We start from the raw sequence: 23,974 nt of genomic DNA, 5'->3' as shown, positions 1-23,974 counted from the left end.
AAAATGTAGGTGTTGGTAAGTAGTGGTAGTCGGGGGCAGAGGAGAGATAGATGCATCGGAAAAGTTAGTTGTGATTTTACATTTGCTTTAGTGCATGCAACGTTGGGGGTTGAAGAACAGAGGTGAAAATGTAGTGATAAATTTGAGCAGTTTATAGATAAAGACAATTGATGATACATAGTGATAAAAATGGAAGTTGAAGAGAGCTCAATAGACTCCAAGGGTTTGATGGTGAGTTTGAGAGGTATGATAACGGTGGGTTAAAGAGGTGAGATAGAAGTTATTGCTGCTAGCGAGAGATAAGAAACTATGAAGAATTGAAATGAAATTATATATTGAAATTGTAATTAAAGAAATGACAAAGAATTTGGATGTCAAAAATGATATATTATAATAGATACATTACTGGATATAAACGCATGATACATAGGTGTTAAAAATGAATATGATTATATAATCGATAACTTAACATGTGAAATTTCTCATTAACAATTGCTATGGACCCAAGAACCAAGATGATGAAAATACGAGGAGGAAGAGGAGGATATGTGCTTATTTATTTAAGTCATTAAAAAGAACCAAATCACTAAAACATTTAATTGAATAATTGAAGCTAGGAAAGATAATAAACAATATGTTGAGTAAAAAGAAAATAAAAGGTAGAACTCTTGATTTGAAACATAACACAACACCATAATAAAATGCTTTACTTGCGAGCATGCATGCTAATTGAGTGACATATATTTCTTCGCCATAAATGCACTTCAGTTTTAATCTATTATAAATAGATAATAGATCAATTGGCAAGATTTCACAAGAAAACAACATCAATCTCTAGGAATCACTTTCAACTAAGTCCTGAATTTGCTCTGACAACATTTTTCAAATATTTCACTTCCTCCAGGAAAACTATCTGGTTCTGCTCCATTGAATCACTGCATAAAATTAAGCTGATATTGACAAACAGAGCCCAAGTACAGTTGCTTTATAGCGCAATTTACAACTGTTGTTATAAATCAATCAGCCAGGAGGTTAAAAGGCACAAATTAAATTCACCAAGGATATGGACATTTACTTACACAAAAATGGACCATGAAAACCTAGCCTAATTAGAAAAGGTGTTATGGTTATGCCCAACAAAGGTAGCTAGGGAAGAACAGTGTTTGGATTGGCGCCATAGGACAAAATTCACAAGATGTCAAAAGCAGCTCTAGGGGATGACTGAGTGCATGTTCAAAAATCCTTCTCCATTTCAATCTAAAGTCAAAATCAATTCTAGAGAGAAGCTTCTGGTTCCTATAATTGATTCTTAGGAGAAGGAAGCTGATTCAAACATACTATTATACCTTATGTGATTCTGACTATTGTGAATGTGGAAGCAAACATAATTGTACATGTCTACAAGACTCTTCACATTCTCTTCATGAAGAATACTCAAGACCTTAAAAGAATAAAGGATAAGTTACTCAACCCCAGGCGTATTACCAGCTGTAGGTATTCGCATATCATCCTCCACTGCTTTCCTTTCATTGGCTTGCTTCTCACATCTTCTCCAGCAGTATTTAGAAAGATGCCCCTTCTTGCCACAAACATTACAGGCTATGCCCTTGGTATTTTGTTCTAACTTATTCCTATACATACCATGTGGCCTATTGTCAGCAGCCCTGTGTCCACTTGTATTGGCCTGATGATATCTTACACTATTAAAATGTTCACCCACATGTTTGACTCCATTGCGAGATTCTTCTTCTATTCTTATATGTTCCATTAAATTCCAGAAAGGTAGATACTCCTCACGCATTAACTTGATGCTGAATCCTTTCCAGGACGGTGGAAGCTTTGAAATGATGACACTAACATGAAAGTTCTCTTCAATAGAGATTCCAGCAGCAACAATAGAATCTGCAATGCTATTCAATTCTCGAATTTGGTCAACAACCGCTTTCTCATCAACCATCTGAAATTCAATATACCTTTTCACCTGAGATCTCTTTGTTCCATATTCCTCATACCGATAAACCAAATCTAACTCTTCCCATAACTCCTTCGCGCTCATTTTTCTGTTCACATACTGATTGAAAAGATGATCAGATAAGTGGCTCAAGATGTTGCGACGACACATTAGGTCATCATTTACCCATCTCTTTTCAGCAGCTTTGGCTTGTGCAATTTCTTCACCACTTGCATCTTCTCGTAATGTAGCATTTGGGCATAGTTCCACAAGCACATGGTGAATCTTTAACTGTTTCAAGAGTAATTCCATCTGTTGAGCCCAAAATTGGTAATTCCTCCCGTCAAACCGGATGATCTCGATAGGGACAAGCTCAAGAGGAGCAACATCAACAACTGAATTTGCTGCATCTCCATTTTTCTCACCATTAAGCTCTGGTCTACATTGTGATGATTATATGCTGCAGGTTAGGCCAGTCTACAGATACAATCTATACTGTTCAAAAACAACTTTTTACCATGCACTTGAGTATAATTAACAGACTACAAACATGTTTCATTTTCATCCAGAAAGTAAATACTAAATATTCATAAGAGTGCAGAAAACCTTCCAACTAAACTACAAAGTATCATATCGTATGCAGTTAGCAAATCATCAATATGCAGGGTTGAACAGAAACAAGATTCCGTGTTCTGTATGTAGAGGATTCCTCACAACCACATTTGGACACTTAACTGATCAATATCATTATGAATTCAGAAATTTTCATGTAATCAAAGAACTCATAAATCAACATTGAATGCTCACCTTATCCTTCCTTCCATCTTCCTGATAGCTTCCTCTATGGCGGGAACACTGTTCTTGAAGGTTGACCATTGTTCAGTAGATAAACTTATCCCTAAAATCAGCAGTACAGAGAAGGGATGCCTTTAGTTTCGGAGTTCAGAGTAATGAAGTCTCAACAAAACACAGCCACATATATTTGAAGAGAGACAAAATTCATCTCAGAATTCAGAGAGACAAACTCCAACTTAAGCATAAGCAACGTCTATAAAAAACAACACAGGTTTCATATTATAATGATGACACTACCTTACCATAAATTACTAAGCACGGTCAGTAGCCAAAACACAATTAAGGATGTTACTTTACTAAGAATATTCTAGGTTACATAAAGTCCCTAAAATGTACTCATTAATAACAAGTGTTAAGGGAATTTATGTAAACATATAAGTAGAAGAAAAATAACATGTTAATTTTTTTTAATAATGGCATGGGGTTTAGTACTTAAGAGTAAACTCCAGCAACACTTGCAAGATAACAAACCACTACATGAAGGTAGGAAATAAGGCATGTGAAAGGGTCTATGACCATAAGAGAAAAGAGAAAAGCACACATTAGAATGCTAAGCATATATTAATGTAAATGACCTTTAGGACCAGGGAGCTGTTTTCCGTCTTTATGATAGAACTCCCTAATTGACACCAGTGTAGTCCCTCTGAAATCTTGAACCACCACATTCCTCCTGTTTGATAGCTAGATCAAGCAACCAATTCATACTAAGGCCCATGATTAAGACTTAAGAGAGGAATATATTTGAAAGTTTAACAATATCAAAGACTGTAGTTCACAAATTGAATTTGGAGTTACCCACCTGGCAAATAACGCGTTCTGAATCCTCCTTCTCCTTCTTCATCTCCCTGTTGGGTTGCACGTCGTCTCTAGACTCTTCTTGCGGCGGTTTACCATCGGCGGCGGCGACAGTGAGAAGATACGACTCGACGACGTTTCTAACGAGTTGCTTGGTCTCCGGCGCGGAGAGGTCGATGCCGAGTTGGTCGGAGGCAGCGACTCGGATGGTGAACTCAGTGGTTTGTTCGATATTGGATTTCTTGAGTATATCCAACACAGTTTCCTCGATTTTCCGTCGAGTTTCGGCTTCCATTGCAAAAAAAACCTAACCTAACGTTGAAACTGAGCAGTTTCTCCAAGAACTCCCTTTATATTCAAGAAAATCTTAAAAATCATGTGTTTTTTTGTTCGTCGAGGTTTCGTGAGAATAGATAGCCTGATATGTAAGAAACAAAAATAAAAAAAGAGGTTCCACCGAGATTTGAACTCGGGTTACTGGATTCAGAGTCCAATGTCCTGACCACTAGACCATGGAACCTATGTGCTACTTATCGCTTTAAAGTCACTTCAAATTCTTGTTTCAGTCGTAACATTGTACTTGTAATTTTGCAACTAGGAAAGGTGAGGAGTTTTTCTATGCTATGAGTTTCACTTGTTTTCAGAACTTAAGGGCTGACTAATGACCTATTTCAGGGTATGTTTGATTATGGGGTGACAACCCTTGTCTTTTTTTAGGACGACATCATTCATTAGAATAATTTATAGTTCGTTCAGGAGATGAGGCTTGATTGGTGGGTTACGTCGGGATTACAGATTGTCTTCATGCGGAGTTGTTCGCGATCCTCCATGGCTTGGAGGTGTGTTGGCAGCGGGGCTTTCGACGGGTGGAGCTGTTCACGGACTCATCGCTAGCTTTAGGGCTCATCACTACAGCCCATCCTATGTACCACCGATATGCGTCGATCATTAATTGAGTTAAGCAACTCCTTTGACGGGAGTGGGAGGTGATTTGTCACCATTTGTTCCGTGAGGGCAATGCGGTTGCAAACTTCTTGGCTAAGTTGGATGCTGAGTCGATGTTTCCTTTGTTGGTGTGGGAAGAACCTTCGAACGACATTGCGCATGTACTTCTTGTTGATCGCCTAGAAACTTCTTTCCTCAAGGAGTACGTGTTTTCTTTATGTTTTCTTTTGTTGTTTCTTTTAGCCTTTGTATAAAAAAAAGGAGAATGTATAGAAAATATAATATATGAAATAGTTTTTTTTTTAAATCAATATTTTATTTATCTAACTCAATAACCAGATCAAATAAATATGATCTTAGTTACATCAGTTTAGATTGGTGCTAGATAAATCTAAATGGCATTTTATATGACTCAAGAGTAGCATTTTTAATTGAATATAGTTTTAAAAAAAGTCTACCTCATTGACATGGTGAATAAGGTTGACAGTACCCGACGTAAGTTAGATTGGGTTAGAATCATTTCCGACATGCATTATGTATAACCTCTTTGGTATATCTAATTGTCCAAAAAAATCGCATAGTTCGTAATAATTTCTAACTTGTCATTTTAGTTCACCTCATTCGTGCTAATTCTTTCTCCAACGTCTTAAACCCTATTAGGCTGGTTAATCTCAATTCACCCTTGTTGGTTTCCTCTTCATTGATAGAGTTTTCCAACCATGAGGCTCATTCATCTCGATCAACAAATGCCAATTAGGCTTATACTTTACTTCATTTGACGTGATTGCAATTATGTCTGGCTCGTGATTCATGTATATTCACTTGATAGTTGTTGCAAAGATTGGAGAGATACTAGAAGTTCTGAATTTGAAAAATGAGAGTGTAGGAAGTGAATAAAAATTCTTAGAGTGAGAAACTATTGAGAAGTATTTTGCTTGTTTGATGAGATTAATTTATTAGTTTGAAGTTTGAACCATTAGATGCATCCAAAGGTTCTTAAAAAATGTTGGGCTTTCATGACTTGAGTTTTGGCGAACTTGGCCCACACGGAAGTGAAAGAAGAACGCAAAGAATTTGGCATAAATAAAATAAATTGTTGAAGGTTAGGAAAATAATATGAAATGTCAAGTCAACGTGCAACGCATTTTTTTCAGTGAAAGAGCCGGAGAATGATATTTTCATAATATTATTTTATTTATTTTCATTCCTCGTTGCAATTCTGCCGTACGATCACATGGACTCCTCGTCCGATCGCCGTCTCAAACCGGCGGCCAAGCGAGGCTCTGTCGCCGTGGATCACAGAACGATGAAGAAAAGAAAAGTCGCCGATCGATCGGAGCCGGAGCGGATTGGAAATTCGGCGGGGAATCAAACGCCGACGGAGAAAACCGTTGATAAGGATATAAAACAAGTCCAAGTGGTGAGAATGCTCTTTATGAATTTTCAGTATATATTAACCTCATAACATGTATGTATTGGAGATCAATGATGAAGGTTTACATACCAATACCATTGACTTTTACTGTCATCTCATCTGTGATGTTAGGCTGTAAGTTTGATGTGTCATCAGTGCCAGAGGAATGACAAGGGTGGTGTTGTCTTTTGTTCAAGTTGCAACAGAAAACGTTACTGTTATATTTGCATTGACAAGTGGTAATTAACCTTTCTTCTTCATATTAATCTTATTATTAATTACTTTAAGAACTGTGAAAGAAATTTAGTTCATGAGATATTGAACTTTAGTAATCTGCCTGCCACCACTCGATCACTATAATTCAAATTAATCAGGTACCCTGGAAAAACCAGAGAGGAGTTTGAGACTCTGTGTCCATTTTGTTTTGGCAATTGTAACTGCAAAGCTTGCTTGCGCGAGGTTCCTGTGCTAAGGGTACATGCCATGCCATCCTTTCTTTTATATATGATTTCTCTTTCTATTTGAAATTTTGAGAGTTTCTTTTAACTCTTGTCCTTGACCTTGTTTCCACAGCACCCAGAAGTAGATGCAAGTGTCAAATTACAAAGACTCGTTTACTTGCTATATAAAGCTCTGCCTGTTCTGAGGCATATTCACAGGGAGCAGAGCTTGGAGTTAGAGATTGAATCCAAAAGAACGGGTAACGTCATCAGAAACAACAGTTGATAAATTTAGTTTTCTTCAAGACTTGTTTCTTATTTTATTTTATGTTATTCTGGTGTTAGATACTCAACTGCAAGAAATTGACATTACAAGGACCAAGCTAGCCGAAAATGAACGCTTGTACTGGTACATTTACTAACCATATTATCATCAAAAGATATTGGAATGCAGTCATTAGAGTTTCTGTTACCATTTTGTTCCATCTGTTCTGCCTTTGGTTTGTCTGTGACTTTATGGAATAATACTTGTCATAAAATTTTCACAACAAGGCTCTCTCATTTTTGGTGCCTAAATTACTTTCACCGTCTAATACTCCGGTGTCACTGCTATAGTGCTATGTGGTCCTAAACTGAATGCCTTCATTATAAATGGCAGTGACAATTGCAATACATCAATAATTGGATTTTACCGTAGCTGCCCCAACACCAGTTGCTCTTATGATCTATGTCTCACGTGCTGTCAAGAGCTCCGGGAAGGTTGCCAGCCTGGAGGTGTAGAAGCTGAAGCATCTCATGAACAATTTGCAGAGAGTTTACATAATCATAATTCCAAGAGAGCTAGGAGTAAAACGCCTAGTAAAAGACATGGGTGGGAGAGTGAACTTGCACCTACCGGTTCTGATTTTCAAGCTGACATGTCCTTTCCCCTTCCTGAATGGAAAGCTAATAGTGATGGTAACATTCCATGTCCTCCAAAGCAGTGTGGAGGTTGTGGTACTGCATTGCTAGAGCTGAGACGAATTTACAAAGCTGATTGGGTAGCAAAACTGCTAAATAATGCTGAGGATCTCTCTAGAGATTACATGCCACTGGATGCTGATGTTACTGAAAAGTGTTCTTTATGCCAGCCATATTTGATTGAAGGAAAAACCAATCCTGAAGTCAGGAGGGCAGCATTCCGGGATGACAGTAATGACAACTTCTTATATAGTCCAAATGCCCTAGACATGCCTGATGATGAGATTGAGCACTTCCAGAGGCACTGGATGAAGGGAGAGCCCGTGGTTGTGAGAAATGTTCTGGAAAAGACATCTGGTCTTAGTTGGGAACCAATGGTTATGTGGAGGGCTCTCAGAGAAACAGGTTCTAAAGTGAAGTTCAAAGAGGAAACACGAAGCGTAAAAGCCATTGATTGCTGGGATTGGTGTGGGGTAAGTTATACAAATAGATAAGTTCAAAGAATTTAATCTTGTCCTATGACATTTTATTTTATTTACATTGAATTGCTACACAGGTTGAAATTAATATTCACCAATTTTTCCAAGGCTACCTAGAGGGCCGAATGCACAAAAGTAGGTGGCCAGAAATGTTGAAATTGAAAGATTGGCCTTCATCAACCTCTTTTGAAGAGCGTTTGCCGAGGCATGGTGCTGAGTTTCTTGCTGCACTCCCCTATAGGGACTACACTGATCCCAATTCAGGTCTTTTAAATTTTGCCAGTAAACTTCCTGAAAACTCACTGAAGCCAGATTTGGGACCCAAAACATATATTGCTTATGGATTTTCGGAAGAGCTTGGTAGAGGAGATTCTGTGACAAAACTGCACTGTGATGTATCTGATGCGGTAATTTCTGCTCTTGGAAATCCTTTTATGTTGAGTTTGTATGTAGAAACCTGTTGATGGCAGTCCTGTACCTTTCATTGTTATCTGGCCTTGGCACTTCAATTAGATATTATTGGCCTCCAATTTAGGCATTGTTTTAGTTGCAATGTACCATATAAAACTTTTGAGCATCTGCAATCATGGAGTAGCCCTTTTATTGTGATTAGAACATTTCATTAGATATCATTTCAAGAGATAAGTCTATCACATTACTCAACTTCAGTCCTTTTACTTCCAATTGCATGAGAACTCTCACAAAGTTTTTCTCAAGGATGAGATGATGAAATCGTAGTTATTTCTTTTAGTAATTTTGAATCTTTGTCACATATCTTTGTATTGTAGTTTTCTATTACAGCTTATAAGTTTTGTTTATTTCAAATGAAATCTCTAAAAGTAGGAACACTTTGAAATGTAGATGTTTTTATTGACTTGAGACTTGTTTTTGTGTTTCTATGTGTTGTCTTTAATGAGTTCAATTTGATTGCAAATATTTGGTATACTAGTTGAGTCTAATAATTTTCACTCCCTAAAATTCACAACCTCCTGGTTTTCGCATTTTTTTAGGTTGTAGTTACCACATAAAACTGTAGCTTATGTCATAATTTTGTGATGGAGGTTTAGGTCAATGTGCTGACCCATACAAACAAGGTGAATATACCTTCCTGGCAGAGAAAAAGCATAGACAAATTAAGAAAGGAATTTGATAAAGAAGACTCTTATGAACTTTATGATGAAGCATTAGGTGATGTTGATGGAAGATCTAAATATAAAGCATTGAATCATGATCAAAAGGCAGAAAATGGGGCTAACAGGATTTCACCAAGTAGCCAAATGGATCAGAGCATTTCATCTATTGCTGAAGGCATGAATGGACAGTTAGAAACACGGAACATGGAAAATAGTATTAGCTTAACCTCTACTGAAGTTTCAGATCCTTCCAGGACTTCCGAACTGGAACATGTTCAATCTGCAAGCAGTTCAGCTTCAAGTAATACAAGCAGTAAGGAAGAAAGACCGAGGTTTGATTTTATAGATGATATTGTGTCTGGTGATCCCAAGTTAGAGCCAAAACAAGGCCTGGAGAAAGATTCTCTGGTAAATGAAAATGGAGCTGAGGTTGTGCTTGGTGCTGCTGTCTGGGATATCTTTCGTCGGCAAGACGTTCCAAAGCTAATTGAGTATTTAAGAAAGCACAAGAAGGAATTCCGTCATATCAACAATCAACCTGTGGATTCTGTAAGTAGCATTGCCAGTCATTGTTTACTTTATTAACCATATTTGCAGAGCTCAGTATCCTTTAATGTGATGGTTTCAGGTCATACATCCCATTCATGATCAGACTCTATTCTTAAATGAGAGGCATAAAAAACAGCTTAAAAGGGAGTTCAGTAAGATGCTAACCCCATTTTCCTGTTTTAGACTTGGTTGAAATTTTTTACCACAACATAGTAAACATCCTTTTCTCTATACAGATATTGAACCATGGACTTTTGAGCAACACCTTGGTGAGGCTGTTTTCATTCCAGCAGGATGTCCTCATCAAGTCAGAAATAGACAAGTAATTGATCTTCTTGTGATTAACTTGTATTTTAACTTACTAGGCAATATTATCTGCATTTATTATAATATCTGGAAAAACATGCAATTTCTCTCAGTCTACTTTTTATGTCACTATTTTCAATATGATTTTTTGTTGTTTTCTGGACTCAAAGTCATTATTTGACACACTATTTACAGTCACTGAATCTACTGTCTATGAAAAAGAATTCTGATTATGGCTGCAGGGCATTGCATGTTGAAAACTTGGATATAGTTAATTAATGACAAATGAGTCCTTAAGGATCAGCCTTTAGAGAAATGTCAATTTTATATACGGGTCAAAGCACGGGAAATTTTGGAAAATTGTGTTTTGTCTTGCTTATTTGTGTTCAGGGATTTGAATGAAATAGAGAAAGCCCTGTAATGTGGAAAAAAGTGGGGAGGTTCAGGTTTTCTAGAATCTATGGTATTTATCTATGCAAATTGGAGAGTAAAAGAATAGATAGTACATATTTGAGTCCTCCCTGTGCCTTATGAACATAAAAAGAATAGGCTTAATCCAGTTTTTGGTCCCTAACCTTTGTCATAAATATGACTTTAGTCCCTCGCCGGAGCAAAGGTGGGGTTGGTCCCCATTTTTTTGCAAAATAGTTGGCTTTAGTCCTTCCGGCCGGTTGGGTCAACACCGGAGCTCCGACAGCTGATATGGCCTTGCCACGTCAATTAATGAGGTCCATGTAGTTTTTTTTCTTTTTTATTTAAAAAAAATTAAAACTCATCTTCATCTTCAGCTCTCTCCTACACTAAAAAAAAACCCAGCTTCTCTCTTCCATAGTGGGCAAATAGCGGCGTTGCCATTAGCCAAAAATCGGCTACGCTATAGCGGCGTAGCCGCTATGTGATAACACTTGGATCACTAGAAGATTAGAAGGGTTCATGTCTTCAATAATCTGTACCCGAAATGTCAATGTTAGGGGTCCAATATTTTATATCGTTTATGCTGAAGAGGGGGGTAGTTTGTGCCATTATCTCTCTTTCTTCCTGGCAACTTATTACTTTATGTTCATAATGAAGGTTTGTGTTAAATATTTGTTAAGATTGCTGTTTATTTTGTTGTCAGTTTTTATTTTATTAAAATGACTACTTTGTGGGTAGTTAGGGTCAGTTTTTGTAATCATGGCAAGTTAAGGGCCATGTATGTTTAGTGGACAATTATTGTTATTAAGTGTTGTTGTTCTAATGTTATTTTAAATCAGTTTTTTAGTCAGAAATGTAACAATTCTCTGAATGTATCTCTTCTGAAATTCTGCACAACATAACTTTTTTTCTGGTTTAAGATTTCTCTCTATTCTGCTACTAATTTAATTCTCTGCTACTTCTTTTATTCTCTTAAAAACCAACAATTGGTATCTGGAGCCCTCTTGTTACGGACCTGTGAAAATGAATGCTGAATTAAATTCCTCACAAGTTGCACCTCCCGTTTTCGATGGAGAAAACAATGATCTTTGGGCTATCAAAATGGAGGCTTACCTGGAAGCTTTGGATCTCTGCGAAGCTGTAGAAGAGGATAATGAGATCCTTCCATTGCCGAACAATCCTACCATGACCCAGATCAAGAATCATAAGTAGAAAAAAACTCGGAAAGCAAAGGCAAAGTCATGCCTTTTTGCTAGTGTTTCAACAACCATCTTCTCTAGGATCATGACTTCAAGAACAACTGAAGCATTTCGAGATTATTTGAAAGCGGAATGTGTTGGTGATCAAAGAATGTGAAGCATGCAAGTACTTAATTCATGAGAGGGAATTTGAGTTGCAAATGATGAAAGAATCTGAGTCGGTCAAGGAATACTCAGACAAATTGTCGAGTATTGCCAACAAAATAAGGATGCTAGGAAATGTTTTTGTTGATTCCAAAGTTGAGAAAATTCGAGTGACGTTGCCTGAGAGGAATGAAACATCTATAACTTCATTGGAGAACACGAAGGATCTCTCTAAGATCACTTTGGTAGAAGGGTAACATGTCTTGCAAGCCCAAGAACAATGAAGGATGATAAGAGAAGATCATGTGGTTGAAGGTGCCTTTCCAGCCAAGCATCATGATGTTGGATCCGAAATAAATATTTTTTCAAGAAAAACTAGCCAAGAAGTAGCGAGAATTTTCCAAACAACCAAAACAAAGACAGGGTTAGAAAAAAATTACCTACCTTGTCAATATTGCAGAAAGATGAGTCACCTACCGTTCAAATGTTTGAAATGGCCAGACGCAAAATGCTGCAAGTGCAATGAGATGTGTCATGAAGTTGTGATTTACTGAGGCAAAATCCAAGAAGTTGCAGTTGAAGCGAAAAATGCACAGGAGGAGGAAGAAAACCTGCTCTTTGTTGTTACTTGCTTCTCTAGCAACAATTTAAGTGAATTTTTGTTGATTAGTAGCAGTGTTATCAAATATTCCGCCTTGGCGGTTTTCTGGCTTTCGCCCATGGCTGATATCCCGCCATATGACCACCATATTCTGCCATTTTTTGTCTTGTATAGTGGGATTTTGGCTTTCCGCCATGACCCGTCATCCGCAATTTACAACACTGATTGGTAGTGGTCGCACCAACCACATGACCTATGATAGAGAATAGTTCAAGAGTTTGAACAACACTGAAGTCAAATAGGTCAGAATCAGGAATGGTGAACAAATTCCAGTAAAAGGTAAGAGAATAATAGCTATAGCAAGCCATACAAGTACAAAAACTCTCTTTGATGTTTTTTATGTGCCTGAAATTACTCAAAACTTGCTTAATGTTGTACAGCTGCTTGAGAAAGAGATCAAAGTTCTCTTTGAAGGTAAATACTTCACAATCAAAGATCCAGAAGGCCTTGAAATATTCAAGGTAAAAATGAGGAGCAAGAGTTTTTCATTTGATCTAATAAAGGAGGAACAAGCTACATTTCTAGAAGTTGAGCCCCATAACCGTGGTGCGGGCTCCGGAAGATGACACGGTAAAGTTAGGCCTCAAATAATAGATATCAAGAGTGCATTCTACGTAAAAATTGTTGAGAATAGTTAGGATCTGAAAATCCTAACGTAGTGAAACAAAATAGAAAAGAGATAAAGGATAATATTTCTGGTATTTTTATTATATAAACTGAAAAATAAAAAGGTAACAAGAACTGAGAGACTGAATCATCTTCATAACCTAGAGGTTGGTTCCTCCAAAGAGTTGGTTCCCTTACAACTCCATAATTCTCAAAACATGACTCTAACCTAAGGAGGATACGTCTATTTATAATAAACTGACTTAACAAGGATAATATCTTAAAAGATATAGGTCATGTTTGGAAGAGCTTATTTGAGCTTATCTGATAGTATAAGCTCTTATGTCAGTGTTTGGGAGAGCTTATACAAACAGCTTATGGCCATAAGCTGTTTTGAGCTTATTTTCATAAGCTACTGATGATAGCTTATGAAAAATAGCTTATGATTTTTTTGAAAGCAAAAGCAATAATATTAAATATAAAAGAGGGGAAGCAACCCACCCTCTTCAAAAACAGAAGGGGGGGAAAGAGCTACAGCTCTAACAAAAAATCACAAACACCCTATACAACACCTACCAAAAGCACTCCCTCCATATACAAAAAAAAACCCAAAAGAATATCTCCTCAGAATAAACTCCCCCTAAAGGTCAGCAACACCACCAAAACCCCTCAAAAAACCTTAGGAAAAGAACAACCAAAACCCAAGGGGCCGCTCAAACCCACCAAGAGACAAACACCTCAAAAAACTATCCTTGCAAACCTCTACGCGCCGAAATCTGAGCCGCAATCTGGTTTAAGGCCTCTGAATCTGAATATATAGCTTATTTTTAATTTATTTCAATAAATTTTTTAAAATGACTTATCAATAAGCGTGTATGGCCATAAGAGCTTAATTAAGTTGTGTTTCCAAACGGGGCCATATATAATCCTAATAAAATATGACTCATAATATAAAATATCATATCTCAATAAAAGATAGACCCTCAAAATAAAATATAAACTCCTAAAATAAAAGATTGACACTAAAACTAAAAATAGACTCCTAAATTAAAATAAACTAAACTCCTAATATTTATATCCTAACAACTATCAAGTACAAAGTTAGAAGCCTTAATGGGGTAAATGGCACATCATGGTGTCACCAACTGACGACAGAGCAAATTTTTACCCCATCATGGCGTCACCAACTGACGACAGAGCAAATTTCATTACTACGAACAAAATAAATGAAACCATAGAAGACACTGGTTTTAGAGTTGATGAGCTCAAGGGGCAAGACATATTGCGCACGAGTTACTCTCAGTCTATTGAGCATTCCCTTTTATGGAGTGAAAAAGCCAGTAGTGGGTCTAGCTTTAGAGGAAGCAAGAGTACTCCTTGATCCTAACCTCATTAATACCAAAAGAATAATTGAAGCTGTAGCATATGCTGGTTTAATTTTTGGAGCAGATCTCATTAACTCCCAGAATGATGTTGTTCTTCTTAGAAATGATCCGTTTGGTCAATGATGTTTGGTGCATCAAAATACTTCACCTCAAGATACTCAGAAAATGGGAGAACAAGCTGGTGAATCCCTTGATCCAAGTTTTGGACAAAGGATGACGAGGACTCTATGCAAGCATCAAAGTTCAAATTACTCAGCAATTTGTGGTCACTAACACGGTCTTGTGTTACAGCCGGACCGTTATTTAGTTCTCTAAACAAGGAGGAGTATTAAATCTTTGTTTAAGATTGCTGTTTAATTTGTTGTCAGTTTTTATTCTGTATACATCTCTTTCGAAATTCTTGCAGCAGCCAAATTACTTTTCTTTTTTGCTGGTTTAAGCTTTCTCTCTATTCTGCTAGTACTTTAATTCCCTGCTACTCTTTTATCCTCTTAAAACCCAACAGTTTGCATGTGAGTTTTTTTTAATAAATGTTTTAAGGAACTCATTAGGAAAATAAACATAGTCTTGTATTTATGTGCATTGCCATCAACTTTTATTAGCGATCAGGCCTTCAGCTTCACTGTTCTAACTAGTACCATATATATGTGTTAATTAATATTATTTGCTTATGTTTGTTGTCTTTTAACCTCTTTTTATTGGCCAGTCTTGTATAAAGGTTGCGCTTGATTTTGTTTCGCCGGAAAATGTTGAAGAATGTTTACAATTAACTGGAGAGTTTCGTCTGCTCCCGAAAAACCACCGAGCCAAAGAGGATAAATTGGAGGCAAGCATGTCTTTTATCTTTTTTTGATTCCTTATGTATGTTGATTGTTGAGTCTCAGTCATTCTTTTATTTATATGGAATAAAAAAAACAAGTGTATATGGTTTGTTTTCATAATATGTATTTTTTCATCCAGGGCTTCCCAGCATTATTTTTTGTCTTTTCACTTTAGAAAGGTCTTTTACATTTAAATACTTTCAAGACATTGAAGACAGAAGAATTTAATTACATTCTTGCACACTTCTCTTGGTTTACAGGTTAAAAAGATGACCCTTTATGCTGTAAGTAAGGCTGTTAGAGAAGTCAAAGAATTGATGATGGCCAAATGAGTAGGATTGGTTATATTCTTAGTTATCTTGTCAGCACAATTTTGTTTAAAGTCATATTTAATATAATGGAGGCGTTGAGGGTATTTTAGTCCTTTTTTTTTAAAAAGGACTGTACTTTTAAACACTTTCGCCGTAGGAATATATTTAACTTGTATAATTTTTCGTCTACATTTATATAATTATTTAGAAATTTTCAAAAAGGGGTCAGCACTAGATTTTATTTTTGGGTCAAGAGCACTTGTTTTATTATCAGCATGGGTCAGCTCTATCAGAATGGTTTCAGCCCACACTACGTTAGATTCAATGAGCAACTTGGGCAATTGAATTTGTTTGATGGTCCTTGGCCCAGTCCACTTCAATAATAGTACTCGAAAGGCTTAAATAATGGTTTCTGTAAAATATATCATTTTTGTTTTCCGTCTTTCCTAAAAATATTTTTTTTACAACATATTCTAAATATTACACATTTTATTTTTAATCTTTGCAGTCACATTTTTATCCAAACTAAACGAAATTACACGTGGCATGAGTTTTTTTTTTTTTTTTGAGAAAGGACATGAGTTAAATGGTTATTATGTTAAATGATTATTGTGTTTATTCATTTATACTCTTGTATTAATTGTGTTTATTTTGTTTAGATTGGATGGAAAATGTGAAGAAAATAACTAAAAATAAAACATATAAGTTTGGGAGATGTTATACACGAAAAATGTTTTACATAATGCAAAACAAAAATGATAATTTTTACAAGGACGAAAAAACTTATTTAAGCCTACTCAAAATAAATATCTCCTATATATTCGGATGGTTTTTAGTGTTATGTTTGAATTTTTTTTTAAAAGGGCTACACTATTTTAACAAATTACAAATCATTACTTTTAAAAAGGTTGCTGTGAAATTTATTAATTCATAATAGGTATCCATCATTGTCAAATTTGTAAATTCATAACATTGTGTAATGACAATAATGTGATGGTGGGCGAGGCACATAACGTTGATAGTTGATGTAGGTGTATTACCTAGTGTTGCCAGCGGTGGTGGAGGGTGAGGGTGGAGACGGTGGGGTGAAGGTGGCAGCAGCAGCAAAATCCACCAATTGTCCTTGACAAAGTTACGTTGAATTTTATGATAAGCATCAAAATCAATCCTTTATGTCCATCCAATCTATCTTCACTCTCATACAGTTCGTAGTATAAATGACCTCCTGAGTAATGATAATATTACTATTGTTACGCTAAGGAATAAACACTACAAGAAAACTATGTATTACGGCGACGAAACACTATCAGTAATGTTTAAAAACCCTTAGTAATGTAGTTTTTTTTGGTAACTCATCTTTTGTAGGTATTAAACTCGTCGTGAAATAATATTGACAATCTTATGTAAATCGTAGATAAATTACCAACGATTAAAGATATTGGAAGAATATCGACAGTTTAGTTGTCGATAAACTTCTGACGGTCTAAATTGTCAGCGGCTTACCGATGTCTTTAACCACCATATTACTGATGGTAAAAAAGTCAATGATGTGGCTTTTAAAAACTAATTATTAATAAAAATGCAATAATAACAGTAGTAACAATAACAAACTGATCACCCCACTCGTCCTCATCAACAGCATGAACACCACCACCATCATATGCATTCGTTAACTTCGCAATCTGCACTACCATACTTGTATACCGTGAATACATTTGTTCCATTTACACATCATGTCGGGCCTTATGTTGCTTCATATGCTGTAAGAGTATATCATTCTCTCGTTGTAGCCTTAGCTACCTTGTGGTTTGTCTTTGAATCATGAGATGTTGAATGAGAATGTCCTAAAGACTCGTATTTCAAGCAAGAGACATTGAATTTATAATGCACAATCATGTCACTAACTCTATATATTTATCCCTTTCTCTTTTCACTTGTCATGTCAGACCATAGGTTGACAAAGGTGGATGAATCACCCGCTGTATATAGTACAAGTACTAATTTACAAGTATATAGTATCAATTTACTAACTTAATACAAGTATATAGTATCAATTTACTAGCTTAATTATCATACATTCCTCATTCTCAAATTTCTAAATATAGACACATGTGTGAATTGACCCCATTTTCAAAGGCTCTGTTTTTCTTGACCTTAGCTGTAATATCATCTAAAATTCAATACGACTAAAGGGTAGATTAAACTCCCTCGTTAATCCAATGAGGTCTCTAATCAAGATGCACAGGGACCTAATAAGCATGTCCACAAGCGATGTTAGCACTTGTGATCAAAATTGTTTATTACAATCCTTATTTTAATATTTTAAAAGGATTACAAACATCGATTATAATGTATTGAGTAGAAAATCATTTGTATCTAAACATTTGAAGTTTTTTTTATAAACTCTAAACACTTGAAGTACTTATAAGAATATAAAAGAAAATTGTGGCCAGAAAGGTTCTGGCTGCTACTAAGGGGTTTGCAGACGTTAATGACCCACTAATCGCTGAAATTATAAGCTTTAACCCCTAAAAAGGATCTTTGTTTCAGGGTTACTCTCTTTGAGACAGATTATCTTATATTGCACAATGCTTGGAAGGCATGTTATGTTGTACAATGCTTGGAAGACATGATATAAACAAGCGAACTTATTTGTCTATATATCTTTTGATCTAGTGCAACATACAGCAGATTCTAACTTATATATTTGAATCTTTGCTGTAAATGCTGTTAGATTAATTTAAAGTACTCTCTCTAGTCTCTACACAATACACATGCATGCTATAAACAGCTCAACTCATGTCCTTCCTCATGCTTTCTAATAATTAATTAATAATCTTTCAAGAAAGCTAATTAATTAATATATTATTACACACCAAAATATTTAATAGTGAAAGTAAAAACTTGATGAAAATATACTCTGCAAACTCCCTGACAAATGTCACAGAATCTAAATGAGGAGTAAGCTCAGTGACATTTGCATGCCTTCAAGAGGAATCTGATTCTTGTAAGCAAATTAAATAAAGAAGCATGCATGCATCAAGAACAAATTAAAGCAAGCTAAGTATCACCATCTAAGTGAGAATAAATTAAACCTCATCAGTCACATTTGCCTTGAAGAATTAATCTAATGATTCTTCAGCCAACCGTGCAAGCTAATCTAAGTATCATCCAGATATATATAAATATAATACTATTAAATTGCAGGAAGATCAAGTTTAAGCCTTTAGTATTGAAGCAAACAAGCAAAAGCAGAGATGAATGTCGACTCAAAATGGAGACGATTCCTCCTCCTCCAAATCATCATCAGATCCTATTTCCACACAAACCAAGCAGAAGCCAACCGATCCTGATTTCATCAATTTAAAAAAAGCATTTGGTAGTTATATATACATCATACATGCATACACACTAGCTAGCTAGTTGAAACTATTACGTACATGAGTTGATGATATATATATATATATATATATATATATATATATATATTCTATTTAATAAGCAACTTATATGGATTTATAAATCAGAAATATAATGCACAGTTTCTAAGTTGATCATTTTTGTTTTCTGCAACTTTAACTATATGAAGTTGATCATTTTTGTAAGGATCATGTAATTGGGGCTTCCTTGATTCCTTTAGTTCAAGTACTTTTTTACTTCCTTCGATTTTTTCCCATAAAGATGGGTTTTTCCTTGAAAGGTTTTAACGCAGTTTAACTATTGGGCTATGGGTCCCCGGGGGCACGTTTTTGTGTCTTACCCGGATTTTAGTAATATATTTTGCTGTAAAAAAAAAAAGTTGAAACATTAACAAAGACTTTTAAGGATGGGTTTAATTTCTATGAACGGATGGTGTAAAGTTTTTTTACACCATCAACCAATCAGAATTTAAGGATATGAGAAAATTTCTAATTTTATTTAATTTCATTAATTGATGAGGCACATCCTTAAAATCTGATTGGTTGATGGTGTAAAAATACTTTACATCGTCTGTGCATAGAAATTAAACTCATATTAAATATATAAGTTTCAAAATGTATCTAAAAATTTTACCAGCTCAAAAAATTGTAGTTACCTTTCACAACAAATAATTTTTCCAATTACTTGAGCTTGTATTCTCACATTTATGGGGACCTAGTTTGCTTACGATTAGAATAACACTTTATTGGTTTAAAATTTTATTTAATAAAAGTTATTGATTAACATTTGTACGTGTATGCAAATTAAATTTTTTTTCCTGAAACTTTAAATTTCTGTTTTTGCAGATTCTGTGTTAAAAGAAGTCGAGAGTTGTTATGTTAATTGGGAAGTTGTAAATTTACTTGATCGGTTACATGGTCATGTACAGAGAGATGAAACAATTTTTCATTTAGCCTTGAGGCAAAACCACACACGAGATCTGGAAGAGGTAGTTAACAATAAATATACGGAGCCACAATACCTGGAAATACGAAACAATGATGGGAACCCAGCATTTCACGTGGCCGCAATGACTGGGAAATGGGAATTTATGAGAATTATGATGAACAAGAATCCAAATTTGCCACTCATCCCTGGGCAAGATGAGATGCTTCCAATTCACTTGGCTGTTTTAGGTAGTCATCGCCAAATTGTGAACAACCTGTACACTTCTGATCTACTCGAGAAAATGAGTAACAAGGATATCGGACAACTCTTTTTCATGGCCTTTAAAAACAACATGTATGGTAAGTATAATTAATCTTACTATTTATTTGTGTATATATATAATATTGCATGCTTAATTTATAGTATTGATCAAATTATATATATGACAACTTTTCCTTTGTAACAAAAAAAAAACTATATATGTGACAGATGTGGCTTACAACTTAACTCACATGCATAATACGAAACTAATAGTGCAAAGAGATGATGATGAGTTAACAGCTTTGCATATGCTGGCACGAAAACCGCCTTCAGAAAAGAACAAATATCTTCAACAGAGAATGATTTTGAATTTACGGGGCAGATTTCATTTTTGGTTTGAATACAAAGAGAAATTAAAGTTGAGAACTGAACCTTCAGTTGTAGTGTTTGATGCAATAAAATCAGGAAACATTCATTTTTTGGAAGTGTTTCTTTCCATGTGCGGTCATCCTGATTATAACTCGGAAACTAAACTATGGGAGTTAAAGGACCCTTATAATGGACAGAATATACTGCACATTGCTGTTTGGTATCGACAAAAAAGTATAATGAACTTCATACTTGACTCATGGGAGTCAAAACATACAAAACATATTGTAATACAAGGAGTGGATAAAGATAGTAACAATGTTCTACATTTTGCTGCACGTCCACCACGAGAAACATCGGCTAGTCTGAGACCAGACATTCAAATGAAAAGAGAGCTCGAGTGGTTTGAGGTAATTATACTATTCTTCTTATCTTTCTTTATATATATTTGTAAAGAGAAACAATATAAAGAAAACAAAAGAGAAGCGGAACACACTAGAGTTTACATTATGAATGATTGGTTTAATTAAAAGATAAAATACTTACCCATATGTATAATGTGCATATATGTCGTTACAATCATTAATTAATATAAACTCCTTGCTAATATTGATATGCATATTCAGGAAGTGAAGAAGAGAGTTCCTCCTGAATTAAATACAATGAAAAACAAAGACGGCAAGACACCAATGGATATGCTTCATGCTCATCATACAAATTTATCAAGTGAAATTAAAGACACTGCTAAAAAAGTAGCCGAATCTGGTATGGTTCACTACCACAAAAAAGGGGTTGGGTAGCGGTTATGTTATGAGTTGGGCAGCGGTTCCGGGACCGGTGCATAACTGAGCGTTGCTAAAGTTGGGCAGCGGTTCCATGAACCGCAACGCATGGTATTAGATGGGCAGCGGTTAAAAACCGCTACGCATCAAGAAACAAACCGCTACCTAATATTAAAAAAAAAAAAAACCGCTACCTAAGATTAAAAAAAGAAAGAGAGAACCGCTACCTAACCTTTTTTTAACCTTTTTTATAAATGCAGCCAAATGAATCAAAACATGACTAAATTAATATATATCTGTGCTGAAATCACATCCTCTCAAGAATCTTCCCCCACCAAAGCGTTGCTAGACTTTGTCCACCCAGTGATATCAACTTCTCTGCAACACTGCCTATCAAAAAAAAAAAAAACTTCTCTGCAACACTTGAACAAATCTTGCAACTTCCACTGCATAGAAATCATGCAAAAAAAACCACAATTGATTATGATGAATCTACTGATCCAAAATATTAGATGAATCGTGATGTGCTCAGAATCATGATAAGCAAAGTAAATTAAACCTACATTAGACTAAACAACCAGCTAGCTATCTCTATGAATAATACTAAACAACCAGTTAGAAGACAACTACATTACACACTTCTAATAGATGTCTCATCTAGATTTCTTAGTGCTCACACTCAGCCAAGTAATTATGCTGATGCAACACAAAGAAAAAGAAGAGTAATCGACATTAATAATTTGGGTGTCAATTATTTGATGAAAAAATCCTCCAGAGTTACTGAAATGCAAAGTAAAGTGAATGACAGAACTCACCTTCAAAGCCAACTCTAAGACTTTAACTGCAACATGAATTAGAATGAGAGAATCCTCCAGTTCCTATTGGCATAAGACATGGCATGGTTAAATATGATATCTATTAAAAATATGAGAAAGGTTTACCACCAAGGCACTTCATAAAATCTTTCAGAAAACATTCTAACTGTGTGCATTAGAGTGATGAAAAGAGAACATACACGTTTCTGGTTCTTCTGATTTGTTATGAAATAAGGAGATATGTAGCCCCTGTCAAGCTTCATTCCTTCAACTACTTCCAGCTCATTGAAAAAAGGTTTGCCATCCTGAACCAAAGACCCCATTGGAGTAAGAGATAAGAGATAAGGAATGTAGCACATGTGGTTCTTGTAAAACATTTGAAATGGTCCCTTGTTATTTTGTTACAGTACCATCACCAAAATAATTGCATACTATTTGGAGCTTATAAAATGATAAAGTATCTGATCCTAATCAGACAAGATTTTCAAAGATTTCTCCAAACATGCACTAATTGTTAAACAATCATAGAACCATGCAGTTTCACATCATGTAAGTAACAACAAAGTAACCACTGTTGAAAACATTTGACCATAAAGTAGAATGTTCTTCAGTTATATCAACTTACCATCACCAGCTACATCATTGTTTGCATTTGCAACCTTCTTAATAAGACTGGCACTAACATTTTAACTTTACCCTTGAATTCAATGCTCTTTGCAACAGTCACTCCATCTTTGGTCACTTTAGGAGCACCAAAACTTAGCTCAATCACCACATTGCTCCCCTAAAACAGAATAAACTTGATATCAACCAATACTTATTTGGGATCAGCAATCATAATTCCTACATCAAGAAATACAAAAGTGATTATTTTTTAAATAGGTGAAATTATTTCACAAAATAACCAAGAGACAAATGAACCCAAAGCATGCAAAAATCTTAGCAAACACAACAAGGAAATAAACAATTTGCTCAGTTACCTTAGGAGGACCAATGGTTACTTTGGCAGCATCAGTAAGCTCTTCAACACCCTTAAGCAAGACCCAACCCAATACAGTTTAGAAACAGAGCTTGCGCGAGCAAAAGACAAAGGCAATGAAAAGCAAGCTATAACAAAGAGGACAAAGACAATAATTTAAGAAATTAAGTACAGAGACTAGATCGAGTTTCCCATCCAAGAATAAAAAGAATTACCAGCCAACAACACGTAACAGACCTAAACAACCCACTTTCCCAACCAAACCCAACAGCCAAACTAATAAATTCATCCATAGGCCCTCCAAATTCTAATTAGCAACTCGCCAAGCAGAAACAACAGTCGAGTACGAGTAAAAAAGAAGGCAAAATGAAAAGGGAAAAGGGAGATGTCACCTGAAGAAAGTGCGCCGCTGTCGAGCTTAAGGGTTGAGAAAAGGTGGAGCAGCAGTCGAGGCTTGTGTCCAGATGCGGAGAGGTTACGAGCAAGGTTGAGGAAGACTGGAGCAGCAGTCACAAGAGCAAGGGAAAGCGAGATTTCGTGGGTACTGTGTAGTTGTTCCACCACTTGGGCCGTGTGATCACTCTCTTGGGCCTGGAGCTCTCAGTTATGGGGAGCCCATCAGAATTGGAGCTATCAACTATATCCAAGCTTGATTATTGGGAAAGGACTACTGTTTATCTCCCTTGTCACTATGATGATAGCATTTGCTGCAGCTTCCTTCTTGATATTTGGTCACAACTACAAGTGGGTTGCATATGTAGTGACTACGTTAGGGCTTCTTACAATAATTTTTGTTCTTGGGCTTCAACTTGGCCTTGCTAATGTTTTACAAGGAGGTACAAATCAGTTGGCAAGTAGAATTAGTAATCTCCTAGTCAGGATGCGTGAGAAATTCCGCAAGTTTAAAAGGACAGATTTACCGGTGTCTGATAATCGGATCGCTGATCTGTATGGATGAGTCGGATGGTGAACTTACTGTCTCTGGAGTCTGGACATATGCGATTGTGGACACAGGAATTGCAAGGAATGGGGTATATCTAATTGATTAGCTTA

The 23,974-nt window shown here is 35.8% G+C and overlaps 3 protein-coding genes, 1 long non-coding RNA gene and 1 other non-coding gene across 6 annotated transcripts; 2 read left to right on the top strand and 3 right to left on the bottom strand.

Moving 5' to 3' along the window:
* Positions 1 to 863: 863 nt before the first annotated feature.
* Positions 864 to 4,055, bottom strand: LOC130731405 (uncharacterized). The gene is made up of 4 exons (XM_057583694.1): positions 3,606 to 4,055; positions 3,382 to 3,487; positions 2,759 to 2,849; positions 864 to 2,390 (listed from the first exon to the last, which is right to left on the bottom strand). The coding sequence occupies exons 1-4, from the start codon at positions 3,894 to 3,896 to the stop codon at positions 1,463 to 1,465; spliced, it is 1,416 nt and encodes a 471-aa protein (XP_057439677.1). The 5' UTR covers positions 3,897 to 4,055; the 3' UTR covers positions 864 to 1,462.
* Positions 4,050 to 4,121, bottom strand: TRNAQ-CUG (transfer RNA glutamine (anticodon CUG)). The gene has a single exon. It is a non-coding gene; the product is annotated as a tRNA-Gln (tRNA).
* Positions 4,122 to 5,668: 1,547 nt separating this feature from the next.
* LOC130731404 (lysine-specific demethylase JMJ27) lies at positions 5,669 to 15,589 on the top strand. 2 transcript variants are annotated; one of them, XM_057583693.1, is made up of 12 exons: positions 5,669 to 5,966; positions 6,093 to 6,199; positions 6,335 to 6,434; positions 6,534 to 6,660; positions 6,746 to 6,809; positions 7,059 to 7,833; positions 7,917 to 8,246; positions 8,907 to 9,521; positions 9,601 to 9,673; positions 9,758 to 9,843; positions 14,943 to 15,062; positions 15,318 to 15,589. In XM_057583693.1, exons 1-12 carry the CDS (start codon positions 5,781 to 5,783, stop codon positions 15,387 to 15,389), a joined length of 2,655 nt encoding a protein of 884 aa, XP_057439676.1. In that variant the 5' UTR covers positions 5,669 to 5,780; the 3' UTR covers positions 15,390 to 15,589. The 2 variants fall into 2 exon arrangements, with proteins under 2 accessions (XP_057439676.1, XP_057439675.1); XM_057583692.1 differs by lacking the exons at positions 14,943 to 15,062; positions 15,318 to 15,589 and adding an exon at positions 11,241 to 12,295.
* A 2,999-nt stretch (positions 15,590 to 18,588) lies between these two features.
* LOC130727341 (uncharacterized) lies at positions 18,589 to 21,145 on the top strand. Its single transcript, XM_057578447.1, has 4 exons — positions 18,589 to 18,747; positions 19,634 to 20,074; positions 20,205 to 20,755; positions 20,972 to 21,145. The coding sequence occupies exons 1-4, from the start codon at positions 18,630 to 18,632 to the stop codon at positions 21,143 to 21,145; spliced, it is 1,284 nt and encodes a 427-aa protein (XP_057434430.1). The 5' UTR covers positions 18,589 to 18,629.
* A 1,427-nt stretch (positions 21,146 to 22,572) lies between these two features.
* LOC130731403 (uncharacterized) lies at positions 22,573 to 23,453 on the bottom strand. Its single transcript, XR_009016667.1, has 3 exons — positions 23,314 to 23,453; positions 22,923 to 22,973; positions 22,573 to 22,785 (listed from the first exon to the last, which is right to left on the bottom strand). It is a non-coding gene; the product is annotated as an uncharacterized LOC130731403 (long non-coding RNA).
* Positions 23,454 to 23,974: the final 521 nt, after the last annotated feature.

This window comes from Lotus japonicus, chromosome 1 (assembly GCF_012489685.1).
Source record: "Lotus japonicus ecotype B-129 chromosome 1, LjGifu_v1.2".
Taxonomy (NCBI): domain Eukaryota; kingdom Viridiplantae; phylum Streptophyta; class Magnoliopsida; order Fabales; family Fabaceae; genus Lotus; species Lotus japonicus.
The sequence above is the reverse complement of the archived record's forward strand: the minus strand, read 5'-3'. Positions and strand labels throughout refer to the sequence as shown.

Coding starts and splice junctions, on each gene's coding strand:
- LOC130731405 (XM_057583694.1), bottom strand. CDS start 3,896: ATGGAAGCCGAAACTCGACGGAAAATCGAGGAAACTGTGTTGGATATA. Junction 2,850..3,381: donor ACAGCTCCCTGGTCCTAAAG/GTCATTTACATT, acceptor TGCTGATTTTAG/GGATAAGTTTATCTACTGAA. Junction 2,391..2,758: donor AAGATGGAAGGAAGGATAAG/GTGAGCATTCAA, acceptor ATCACAATGTAG/ACCAGAGCTTAATGGTGAGA.
- LOC130731404 (XM_057583692.1), top strand. CDS start 5,781: ATGGACTCCTCGTCCGATCGCCGTCTCAAACCGGCGGCCAAGCGAGGC. Junction 6,810..7,058: donor GAAAATGAACGCTTGTACTG/GTACATTTACTA, acceptor TATAAATGGCAG/TGACAATTGCAATACATCAA. Junction 9,522..9,600: donor ACAATCAACCTGTGGATTCT/GTAAGTAGCATT, acceptor TGATGGTTTCAG/GTCATACATCCCATTCATGA.
- LOC130727341 (XM_057578447.1), top strand. CDS start 18,630: ATGTCGACTCAAAATGGAGACGATTCCTCCTCCTCCAAATCATCATCA. Junction 18,748..19,633: donor CAATTTAAAAAAAGCATTTG/GTAGTTATATAT, acceptor CTGTTTTTGCAG/ATTCTGTGTTAAAAGAAGTC. Junction 20,756..20,971: donor GAGAGCTCGAGTGGTTTGAG/GTAATTATACTA, acceptor ATGCATATTCAG/GAAGTGAAGAAGAGAGTTCC.